The 12,500-nt window shown below is 46.0% G+C and overlaps 1 protein-coding gene across 2 annotated transcripts in view; it reads left to right on the top strand.

The window, feature by feature from the left end:
• The window catches only part of cntln (centlein, centrosomal protein), a 174,971-nt gene that overhangs the window by 50,985 nt on the left and 111,486 nt on the right, over window positions 1-12,500 (top strand). For both annotated transcript variants that reach the window (XM_079499232.1, XM_079499231.1), the window contains exons 10-11: window positions 1,392-1,517; window positions 5,641-5,762. In XM_079499232.1, coding sequence (XP_079355358.1) covers window positions 1,392-1,517; window positions 5,641-5,762 — 248 coding nt within the window. The remainder of the gene's footprint in view (window positions 1-1,391; window positions 1,518-5,640; window positions 5,763-12,500) is intronic.

The following is a 12,500-nucleotide window of genomic DNA, read 5'->3' as shown; positions in this document are numbered from 1 at the left end:
ACACACACATTCTCAGATGTACTAATGCATGCACACTCTTAACATTATACGTACACATGAGGATGCATGGCACACTGACAGGTCAAAATGCTAGTGCTTGTTTCTCTGATAGTCCACATTCCAGTTTAAATTAGTCTAGTGCAGCTAACATACAGTAGAAACGTTTATTATAGGCATCTGGTTATGAGAAGTGTGAGAAATAGTTATAAATAATAATGGGCCTATATGCGTTATTGAGGGCACAACCTTAAGTCCTGGACGGCACTTCAAAGTCACTTTGGCTGATGTTTCTTCCAACTGGATGACGCACCATCCTCTCTCATAAACTCCCACACTCCTCCTCCTCTTCCCCCAGCACTCCTCATGCACTGAGCCTGAGCACCAGCGTTGTGCGTTTAGTCGCATGGCAGATTTTAGCCTGCCATCTGGTCAGGCCTGCCTGGCACCACGGGAGGCCTCCCATCCTCTCATATTCATATTCCGCTAGCATATTGTTCCCACTGCTTCCTCCATGGCGTGGGGCCCCAGTGCACGATGCTCAGACGTTCGTTTTTTATTTATTTAAACAGAGGAGGGTTGGCGATAGCGCATGTCTCCTCTCCCTCCCTCCACCGCCTCACCCCCCACGGTCGGCGGCTCTTCCAGTTGTCCTATCAAGTGTAACCTGGGGGCCCCTGGTAGAGCAATTAGAGCAGCCTCCCTGCCCACCTCTTGTAATGAAGCCCGGCACATTCCACAATCTATAGCCCCTTTAGTCTCCCCTAATGGGACATCATTATTGTCAAAGAAACAATGTAAATGGAAATGAACACACTCATTAGCCAGTCGCAGGGAGAAACCTTTGGCGCTCTCTCCTCTTCTCTCCGCCACTCTCTCTCTGTGTGTCTCTCTCTTGCTTTCTCTGCTCACTATCGCCCCCCCCCCACACACACACACACACACACACACACACACACACACACACACACACACACATGCAATGTCCTCCACACGCACACATGCACACACACACACATGCACAGACAAAACTTAAACAGAAGAAGCACAACGTGTGTAACTCTGCACTGCTGTTCTGGCTCTCCTTGCAACTTCATCACACAAAACACATAGACACCAACCTCCTGCTGCTGCTTTTCCTATTCCTCTGATTGTGTGTGTGTGTGTGTGTGTGTGTGTGTGTGTGTGTGTGTGTGTGTGTGTGTGTGTGTGTGTGTGTGTGTGACTCAAGGTGAGAGGGGAGTGATATGAACATGTATAATTGTGGTGTTGGCATTCAGTGAGCGTTCCCGCACATGCTAATTGTTGCACCACATTTCCCCGTCTGTTCGTGGTCGAAGTGTGTTCGAGAGCTAAACTCCCGTTCTGCCATTTTCTCTGCCTGCAACTCCCAGGGTGCACCTGTGCAGCGGTCCAGGTCTCTATCCCCAGCCGGCAGCACAGAGACAGGCCTAGGAAGGAGAGGAGGAAGAGTTGGCCAAGAAAGGATTCAGGACCTAGAGGACTTGCTTCAGTTGAAGGTAACTAATCTGACTGGCCCGAATCTACAATATACATACAGACACACCCTTCTCTTTCTTTCCATCTGTCTCTAAATATCTCACTGTCTGTGTGTGTGTGTCTCTCTCTCACTCACACCTATACTTCTTGTTTCCACTCCCTCCAACTCCAAGTATTTGTAGTTGTTTTTTAAAACTGTGTATCAGTGTGTCAGTGTGTGAGCAGAACATCCAATGATACAGTAGTGTCCACCTAATGGAGTGGTCAACCACTCCCAGGCCTAATGGACACAGCCACTACCTCTCTCTATGATTGCTGAGAGAACTGTTAGAAAATGGAGGGTAAGTGGGTGGGTGTGGGGGGTATTCTACTGTGGCGCTTGTTGGCGTCTCAGACAAAAAAGAGTCAATTGCGCAACCATTGCCACTGCCTCCTTTGTGACCTTCCAGTACAACAACCTGTTAGACAAGCACACACAATGTAGTTGCACATGCACACATACAAGGCCCAAAAAACACCCACAAATTTGCAAATGCAAAGCCAATCACAATCTGAGATAAAAGCGCAAGATAAGAATTGTGTAGGAAAGTGAAAATAAAAGCTGCAAATAAAAGCTGCAACATGTTTTCTTTATTCTATCTAATGTAAAGCCTTCATCAAAGCAAGTTACATGTGTGAAGTGAGGGGCGCTAACTAATATATTAAAGTCTAACTCATGTTGATTAGATGATGTAATGGTGATGTAAAACAAACGGTGCAAACACAAACATTAAACGCCATTAACAATAAAGAGACAATATGATGTAATGAGGCATATTATGATGTACATTTTCCCTTCATTGTCAATGGCGTTTACAAAACAAACATTGAACTAAAGACAAACATTAAACCTGTGTATAGGAGGGGCTAGTGCCCCTCAAAAATTGGAGAGCCCTTCAAAGTAAAACAAATAAAAATAAAATAGAAATAATAATAATGATTTAAAAAAAAATGTATTTTTTTAAAATCATGAATACTTTTTTCCAGGGTATAAGAACATACAGATATAGAAAGAGGCAGCACCAAACATAACAAACAATACTACTGTATACAGTACTTTATACAAATAAAATACTCACACAAAAACACAACATACAAACCAATAGAAACAGAGCTTACAGCATTCCACATGAGCCAAAAAACCTCAGACAATATAATATCTAATACACTTTATCCTTAATCTCCTATAATTGTAGCCTATATGGAAACAACATCAGAGCCACTACGCGTGTAAATGACGTCTCTCTCCATTTTAGATTATACTAGACCGTAAGATCTGAACACGGCACCTGGGGGGGGTCCGGGGCAGTGTTGGGCGGAAGGAGTATAGTATAGGACCAAGGCTCTATACGTCCTCCCGGCAGGTGGAAGGAGTATAGGACCAAGGCTCTATACGTCCTCCCGGCAGGTGTTCTCTTTGCTCTCCCCTCCACTCCATCCTTCTGGACGGTTGTTGTCCACTTGATCCTGTCCAACTCTTCCCAACAGAATGACTTGGAAATTGGCCAACGCCAGCCCTTCATTCTGTTGACACGCTGACCTCTCCAGCTAACAGCAGTGGTAGACAAATAAACACTTCTCGCCATAATGGCCCTGTCTGTCTGTGGGTGTGAGTGCCTTGTGTGTTTGTGTGCATGTGTATGTCTGTGTGTGTTTGTCCCCCACCTTCTCTCCTAGAGATTTCCAAGTAAACAGCACTGGTAGTGGCTGCTGCAGTAGCGTAATTATTTTTCAGCTTGAAAACCTTCACAGATGTGTGTGCGTGCGTGCGTGCGTGCGTGCGTGCGTGCGCACACGCGCATGTGTATGGCAGCCAGGGTAAGGGTGTGTATTGATCGGCCGTGGGCAAGGGCCTGTGGCCTGATGGCCGCAGCCAAGCCTACCCAGGGAGTTGGCGGGGAGTTGGAGGGATGGGGAGAGTAGAGCTGCTTCCATAAGCAGACCGGCAAAGCCATGATGTGGCTAATGCCCTGCCACTCGCACCAGCCCCCCACCCCCTCTGCAATCAATCAAGTCAGCCCCTCTTCATGTTCCCTACCCTCATCCTCATCCCATCGGCCCCTGGTTTCACAGGTCCCCCCCCCCCCCCCGCCAACCCACACTTCTTTCATTAGAGGACCCTGTTTGCGGGGTGAAGGTGAGGAGAGGGGCTGTTGACGGGCGCTAAGGATGTGTTGCAGATGTCCTTTGTGAATATACCACCACTAGCAGCACGGCCAAAAATCCATACTTGTCACATTGGCAGATTGTGTACGTGAGTGCCTGTGTCTTCAGTGTGTGTGTATGTGTGTGCCTGTGTGTGTGTAGCTGGCTGACGTGTGTGTGCTCTCTCTCCTCTGTTCTCTTTGTCCTTGTTAATAATAACAGGGCTGAGGGCTCGCATTTCCCTCTCTGCAGGGCAGCCGTGTCATAGCAGCAGTAAACAAGCATCTTCCAGCCCTGGCCACTCAAGCAGAAACCTGCCCTGCACTGTTCCTCTCACTCTGCAACAGCCCCCCCCCCCCACCCCCCTTCCATCCTTTCACTCCGCTCTTTCACTCACTAACTCTCTCTCCTTTTCTTCTATCGTTTTTGTTTTTGCTCTTTTCCTCTTTTTTGTTTGTCCTCTTGTCCTTCTCCTCCTCTCTTGTTGTCTTTTTATTTCTAGCTTTCTTCTTCTTACTTCCTCGTCTTTCTGTCTTTCCTTGTCACGCCCGCTGAAAGTCTCTTCTTCATTCCTTTTCCCGGTTAAGGTCAAAATAATGTAGAGGAGCAGATTGGTGTGTGTGTGTGTGCGTGACTGACTGCGCGCGCGCACACCCTGTCAGGACATTGTATATGTTCTCTTTAAAGTAAGAGTCCAGTCTAGCTGTGTTTTAATAGCTGTCAACAACAACAACAGTGTCAACACAACCTCCCATTACCACCAGCACTACATGTGTCTGGCAGGCTCTCTGGCTTCTGTGTGCGTGTGTGTGTGCGTGTGTGTGTGTGTGTGTGTGTGCACGTTTGCGCGGAGGGTGGTAACATTATGATGGAGGTTTTCCGCTGGCTGTTGAAAAAGAGTTAAAGTGAGGTGTGTGCACGTGCGTGTACACGCATGCTTTGTTGGTTGACGTGCCTTCCTCTGTGTGTGAGTGTATGTGAACATGCACTGCCCACCCCCTCTCTGGCCCCTATGGCCCGGTCATGTAAATGTCACTCTGTAATGATGTCTCAGTTGCCCTCGGTCAGAGGAGAAGCTCTTGTCATAAAGAGGAGAGGAAACGAGAGAGCAAGAGAGCGACATGAACCCGCTGGTATTCTGTCAGACCAAAGGTGTTAGATCTCCAGTAATAGAGAACCATGTTACACCATGCCACATTATGGCTCTCGACTCCACAGGCTGGACAAGAGAACAAAAGAAGAGAAGATAAGATTAGGTGATGCACTCTGGGGTGAGAAAAGGGCAGATGAGATCAAATAAGCTATGGTGTTATTGTTAATCCATACGGTCTATCTGTTGTCGTCACAGAAACGGCACAGGCGATTGGAGAATAAAAAGACATCCACTGATAGAATAATATATAGAGTGAAAAACTCTAAAAAAAAACTATAAATAAAGCAAATTATGTAATTTGCACAATTGAATTAATATTCTTTAATGCGTTACTTACATTTTTACAGTTTATAATTATACATTGTATATTCCCTACTATTCACTGTGGAATGACTCTCACTCTAAATGATTTACCCATACTAATATAGGGATAGATTGTTGTACACTTTAATTACACTTTAATGTACACTTTAATTACATCTATATTGAGAATAGCTCAATAGTAAATAGCTCAACATGCAAATCCCAGGTGTTCCAACTGCAGAGGGCCAAGACAGTCCCTAATTGTAAATCTCCTTTGGGTTTTGTTACTTTGTTCCCAATCCCTTTGTTAACTGCGAGAAATGCCGAAATGAATTTCGGCGAGGCAATGCGTCTGTTCGTTTTCTCTGCAGTGACGTCACTTGTTCTCATTACCTCCCCAGCCAGGAAGAAGTATAATGCTGCAGCCTTAAATTAACTTATATATCACCCTGTTGTTCTGAAACATAAAAGGCATCCTGTATCTGTGTTTCTGTGCCTCCCAGACCGAGGAGAACGAGGCTCTGAGGAGCGCACACGAGAAACGTCACGAGCGCTTGCGTCTGATTCAGACCAACTACCGGGCCGTCAGGGACCAGCTGAGAGAGGCCGAGGAGGCACATGGACTGTAAGTACACTGACAGCAGTGACTCACACTGTGGGTACATGGACAACCAGAACAGTACATGAGGCCTATGAGGACAGACAGATAGTAACACACCACACAGTGACCTGTGAGCTGGTGTATAAAACACATTACATGCTCCGCACGCACGCACGCACGCACGCACGCACGCACGCACGCACACACACGCACAGGGTCTTTGGGTTGCAAAATAACATGAATGCGATATACAGAACCCGCGAGTGCATGTGCAATGCAGTCACCCAACAGACAGGACTTATGAGTTCACCAGACTTATGGGAGAGTTCTTAAACCACTGTGTGCTTACAGACAGAGAACACAGGAGGTCCTCGGAGTTCAGACAGGAACACACTCGCAAGGCACACAGCGGACCTGTAAACACACACACACAGGAAAGCCGTGCTAGCCTGTTGCAGGCGGTGAGTCAGGGGATGGTTAAAACACATAACTCTCCTGTCCTTATGTTTAAAGCCCTACTGAAATGCTACAACCCCTCTGAAAACCCACTGTTCCTTTCTCTTTGCTGTTGCATCAGAGAGAGAGAAAATATCTTCTCTCTTTTTCCTTTTGAAAACAGTCCCAGGGTTTAAAGCCCAGTCAGTGCGTGTGCGGTCTTCACACATCCATAAAGTTGGACCTGTGCAGTGGCTTTGTTATTGTTACTTCTACTATAACTTTTTTAAACATGTAGCAAATGCCCTATACGTTTTTAAGTTTAATTTCAATGTATGTCCCAGTGCAAGTACCTCCCTAGGGAGACACTCGAGAGGCATCCTAACCAGATGCCCGAACCACACCACGTCTCTCTCACGTGACTGAACTTCTCACTCTATCTCTAAGGGAGATGCCAGCCACCCGTCGGAGAAAACTAATTTTGGCCGCTTGTATCCGCGACCTTATTCTTTCAGTCATGACCCACACTTCATGACCATAGGTGAGAGTAGGAACGAAGATAGCTCGGTAGAGCTTTTCCTTCAGGCTCAACTCTCTTTTCGTTACAACAGTGCGGTACAGTGACTGCAATACCGGCTGCTGCTCTGATTCTTCGGCTGATTTCCTTCTCCGTCCTCCCCTCACTCGTGAACAAGACCCCAAGACACCTTCACCTGGGGTAATGTCTCATTCCCTACTTGGACTGCACAATCCATCGGTTTCCTGCTGAGAACCATCGATTCCTATCAGGAATCAAGCACTGCAAAGTATTATAGGCTACCGACAAAGGCATATAAATTAAAGATGTCACTTATCTGTTAATAAAAAACTACATTATTCTGATTTCACGATTGAGATATTTATAGGGGATAACAAAAAGCCACACAAAAACTAACTAGATAGTGCAGCTTTATTTATTCTTACTCATGTCATGGAATATGCAAGATAGTTATACAATATTGTTTTAGAACTTAATTACAACACACATTGCTGGCAAGTCTGTTAAATATGTCTATATCTATAAAATTTAATGAACTCATTGACTGACAGATTTACTTGCCTGCGTTTTGTCACTGCTAGCCTTGTTATAACAAGACATTTTACCTTTCATTTATTTTATCGCACCTCCGGTCGATCATTGACACGGACAATATTTGATGACCAGGACTCCTTGGAGACTCTTTCAGTTTTGTTACGACCCCCTGTCTAGGGTAGGGGGAAACAACATAATGAGACAGCTTTTACAAAATATGATTTGTTTTATTATCTCTCCTTTTTTCTTTGGACAGAGACAAAAAAGTGCATAATGGCTTCAGGGTGTCAGTTTACATAATAGAAAACTTGCTAACTAAGAAATAAAATTACCCCTAACTAAAAGTCCCTAACCGTATGAGAAACAAAAAGACAATTACTAAACCTAACTAAGAAAAATACAATAAATTAGATCACCAAAACAAAAGGGACTAAACACCCTTACGGGATACACAAAGGACGGTGTAACATTAAATAGGGAAATATAAACAGGACAGGAATAATAATAGGGAATTGGACAATAAATAAAACTTAGGAGCTGACTAATGAAATGACAAACAAACACTAAGGGTCACATGAGAACTCAGAACTAACACAAAACAAAGATAACAAAATATAACTTACTCAGAAGAACCAAAGACAAACTAACTCACAAAACTAACAAAGGCCAACAAAAGAAAAGGGCAGCATGGGTGGCGGACTGGAGTCTCCGCTGCAAACATAAGCTGTCGTCCTCACAGCAGTCAGGACAGACTGAGCACTTTTATAGACAGCAGGGCCATTACCTGGGAACCAATGAGGAATAAGGGGCAGGTCCAGGTAGGACATGTCAATGATTGCAGCCACCTGCTTTCAATCGACCAGTCAAGTCATCAGCAACACACCCATTATCTACACTCTCCATTCACCTCCATTCATGACCTTAGAGAACACAAAAGGGAAACAATATAACACAGGCCACCAACATTTCCAACTCATCACAATTATCCCCAAATTAACTAAACACAAGAATTGTGAACAATATTAATCATAAGGATGTGACAACAACCAAAACATCGCCATGAATTTAAGGCTTCATGGTGTGTCGGTATAGGTCCATAAATCAATTCAGATTTACTTACCAGAGACCAGTTGCAATTATAATGGATTTGACAGCCACACGTGAGACAAGTCAAAATTTCGTACCTGGATCCGCTCAGGTCTAGGATAGAGTCTCAGTGTGTGAGTGTGTGGGTTTCGGGGACCTGTGAAGACCTCTAGTGTGTGTGTGTGTGTGTGTGTGTGTGTGTGTGTGTGTGTGTGTGTGTGTGTGTGTGTGTGTGTGTGTGTGTGTGTGTGTGTGTGTGTGTGTGTGTGTGTGTGTGTGTGTGTGTGTGTGTGTGTGTGTGTGTGTGTGTGTGTGTGTGTGTGTGTGTGTGTGTGTGTGTGTGTGTGTGTGTGACTGTGTGTACATGCGTGTGTTATTTTGCTGTGACTTTCTCCATTCCCCGAGTGTTCATTAGGATGTGAGAGCAGGAGACTGAATGTGTCAGGTCCTGAGGGGGTTGTGTAAGGTGTCTGAGAAGGCTTGTGGAGGAGAGAGGGAAAAAGAGAACTGTTTCCTGTTCTGATCCCCGCTTACACACTGGGAGGGGGTGGGGGGGATCACGCAGAAAGGGCAACAGTGCCTGCAAAGTGTCATTAACATGAACTGCTCTCTTACTCTTTCTCTCCCTCCCATCTTTTTTCCTACTTTCGGCGTCCCTCTCTCGGGAGCAAAGTGTTGACCCCGTCAGCTGTTTTCTCTCTGGGTTAATTAAAGAAAACAGCAGTGCAATGTGAGCCCGTGTGAAAGTGGGAGCAAGTGAAGAGAGGAGGAGAGGAGAAAAGACGAGAGGAGTAGAGCACACTTGCTTATTCTCCACTCTAGGCTCGACTTCGCTCAGCTCAACTCAGCAGCAAGTGTCTAAGACAGTGGGTACAATGAGTGAAAGAAGTGGATTGGTGTGGAGTCCACACAGGCCCCTAGACTAGAGCAACTAAAAAACTGAAGCCACCCTGCCCTACTGGCCAAAGCTGGAACTGCAGGTGGCCGAAATGCAAGAGCGAGCAGCTGGGGAAACTGTGAAGCCGCCCTGCCCTACTGGCCAAAGCTGGAACTGAGGGCGGCCGAGTGTTGCACCTGGTGAAACTGAAAATATAATTTCATTTTTCGTAATGAAAGCAAATTAAATATCAGGGAACAGCCTAGGCTGGGCTCTCTACTAACCTTATTGTTGATGATCTCACTTCCACGAGAGATGGCTGATGTCAAACTTTAACTGCATAGCAGCACATTTATCATATGTGGCGAAACATGGTGTGCTGCATCACAGGAAATGCATCCAAATATCCATACAGGATATACACAGGAAGTGAATAGGCAACCTTGCCCTTTTCATTGATTGCTGGTAGCAGTCAGTCACTCAAAATTATCATTCCTGGCATTGATTTGTTGTGAGAGGGCACACACGCACGCACGCACGCACGCACGCACGCACGCGCGCGCGCACGCACGCGCGCACACACACACACACACACACACACACACACACACACACACACACACACACACACACACACACACACACACACACACACACACACACACACACACACACACACACACACACACACAGGGCCGGTCCTGAGCAATCTGGCGCCCCAAGCAGGATTTTTCGCGGCGCCCCCCCCCCCCCCCCCCCCCCCCCCCCCCCCTCTAAAAATAAAAAAATAAAAAAAGTTTTTTTTTTTTTTTTACTCTGTCCCAAAAATTGAGGAGACACTGTGGAGGCACTGGGGGGACAGTGGGGAGTCGGGACACTGTGGAGGCACTGGGGGTCCATTGGGGAGGCACTGTGGGGACACTGGGGAGGCTATGTGGAGGCACTGGCGGGACACTGGCACTGGGGAGGCACTGGGGGGCACTGGGGAGGCACTGGGGGGGCACTGGGGGGGCACTGGGGGGACACGGTGCAGACAGAGTTGGGACAGTCGGCCTGTAGGAAGAACCGGGCCTGCACACACACACACACACACACATTTGAATAGACCACCTTGCTCATCATGGCACACATACAAGTGATTAGCATTAATAGCATTAGCCACTGTTTTGATAGCCTACACTTTCTTACCATGTTGTGGCGTTAAGCACACTGCCTGTGATGGAGCAGCCGGCCAATCACTGGCCAGCAACCACAGTGCCCGCCCTCAGCACATCGGTATGCAAAGATGCGAGCATGGGCCTCCAGTCCCAACCGAACCCCTATACCTGTCACTCACCATTATGTCCCAGTTCTGCCCCAATACAGTACAGAACACTGCGAAGGGAGAGATTCTACCAACTTCTTATTTATATTAGAAGATGGCATGGTTTTTTTAATCAGACGGGGGATGATGGGGAGTGAGTAAATAAAATTAAAGGTTATTAAAGCATCTGTGCGCTGATCAAAGTTGCGGCCATAAACAGATTCCCCCGAATCAGAGCAATTAGCCTCAGCTGCGCGCAAAAGTTCTCTCCATTTCCCCCTGCTTAATAATGGAAACTAGAATACCGTAGAGGGAGGAAGAGCGAGGCGGAGGGTGTGTGTGTGTGTGTGTGTGTGTGTGTGTGTGTGTGTGTGTGTGTGTGTGTGTGTGTGTGTGTGTGTGTGTGTGTGTGTGTGTGTGTGTGTGTGTGTGTGTGTGTGTGTGTGTGTGTGTGTGTGTGTGTGTGTGTGTGTGTGTGTGTGTGTGTGTGTGTGTGTGTGTGTGTGTGTGTCTGTCTGGGGGGGGGGGGCATGTTTAAAACTTCCAAAGCTTTAGAGTGACTATTTTATTTAAGCAATGCTTTTCTGTCTGTGTGCATGCATGTGTGCATTATGACGTGCATGTGTTTGGAGGGGTCCACAGGGCTGACCGTCGTTGTCTTCTAGTGCAGTGGTTTTCAACCAGTAGTCCGGGGACCACCAGTGGTCCTTGAGGGGGTTCCAGGTGGTCCGCAGATAAATGATGGAGAGTTGGTAACAAAATGGACCCTTAATTGTTAGAAAGAAATGGACCGTTTCATTTTACGCTCTCAAGAGTTAAATGATTGCATATCTGCATTAATTTAGCCTACTTAATTTACAGTCTACACAATTAGGGTTAATGTAAAATAATTGTCATTTTGATCAATGTTTGCCGTTCATCTGTCCCATGGTACCAACCTCAATACACCATGTCATCTGTCCCATGGTACCAACCTCAATACACCATGTAATCTGTCCCATGGTACCAACCTCAATACACCATGCCATCTGTCCCATGGTACCAACCTCAATACACCATGTAATCTGTCCCATGGTACCAACCTCAATACACCATGTTCATCTGTCCCATGGTACCAACCTCAATACACCATGTAATCTGTCCCATGGTACCAACCTCAATACACCATGTTCATCTGTCCCATGGTACCAACCTCAATACACCATGTAATCTGTCCTATGGTACCAACCTCAATACACCATGTCATATGTCCTATGGTACCAACCTCAATACACCATGTGCATCTGTCCTATGGTACCAACCTCAATACACCATGTCATCTGTCCTATGGTACCAACCTCAATACACCATGTCATCTGTCCTATGGTACCAACCTCAATACACCATGTCATATGTCCTATGGTACCAACCTCAATACACCATGTCATCTGTCCTATGGTACCAACCTCAATACACCATGTCATCTGTCCTATGGTACCAACCTCAATACACCATGTCATCTGTCCTATGGTACCAACCTCAATACACCATGTCATCTGTCCTATGGTACCAACCTCAATACACCATGTTCATCTGTCCTATGGTACCAACCTCAATACACCATGTAATCTGTCCCATGGTACCAACCTCAATACACCATGTCATCTGTCCCATGGTACCAACCTCAATACACCATGTCATCTGTCCCATCTGTCCCATGGTACCAACCTCAATACACCATGTCACCTGTTGTTAGAAAGAAATGGACCGTTTCATTTTACGCTCTCAAGAGTTAAATGATTGCATATCTGCACTAATTTATCCTACTTAATTTACAGTCTACACAATTAGGGTTAATGTAAAATAATTGTCATTTTGATCAATGTTTGCCGTTCATCTGTCCCATGGTACCAACCTCAATACACCATGCCATCTGTCCCATGGTACCAACCTCAATACACCATGTAATCTGTCCCATGGTACCAACCTCAATACACCATGTAATCTGTC

Source organism: Electrona antarctica (assembly GCF_951216825.1).
Source record: "Electrona antarctica genome assembly, chromosome: 4".
NCBI classification, from domain to species: domain Eukaryota; kingdom Metazoa; phylum Chordata; class Actinopteri; order Myctophiformes; family Myctophidae; genus Electrona; species Electrona antarctica.
Note: the sequence above shows the minus strand (reverse complement) of the source record. Positions and strands in the feature narration are given on the sequence as shown.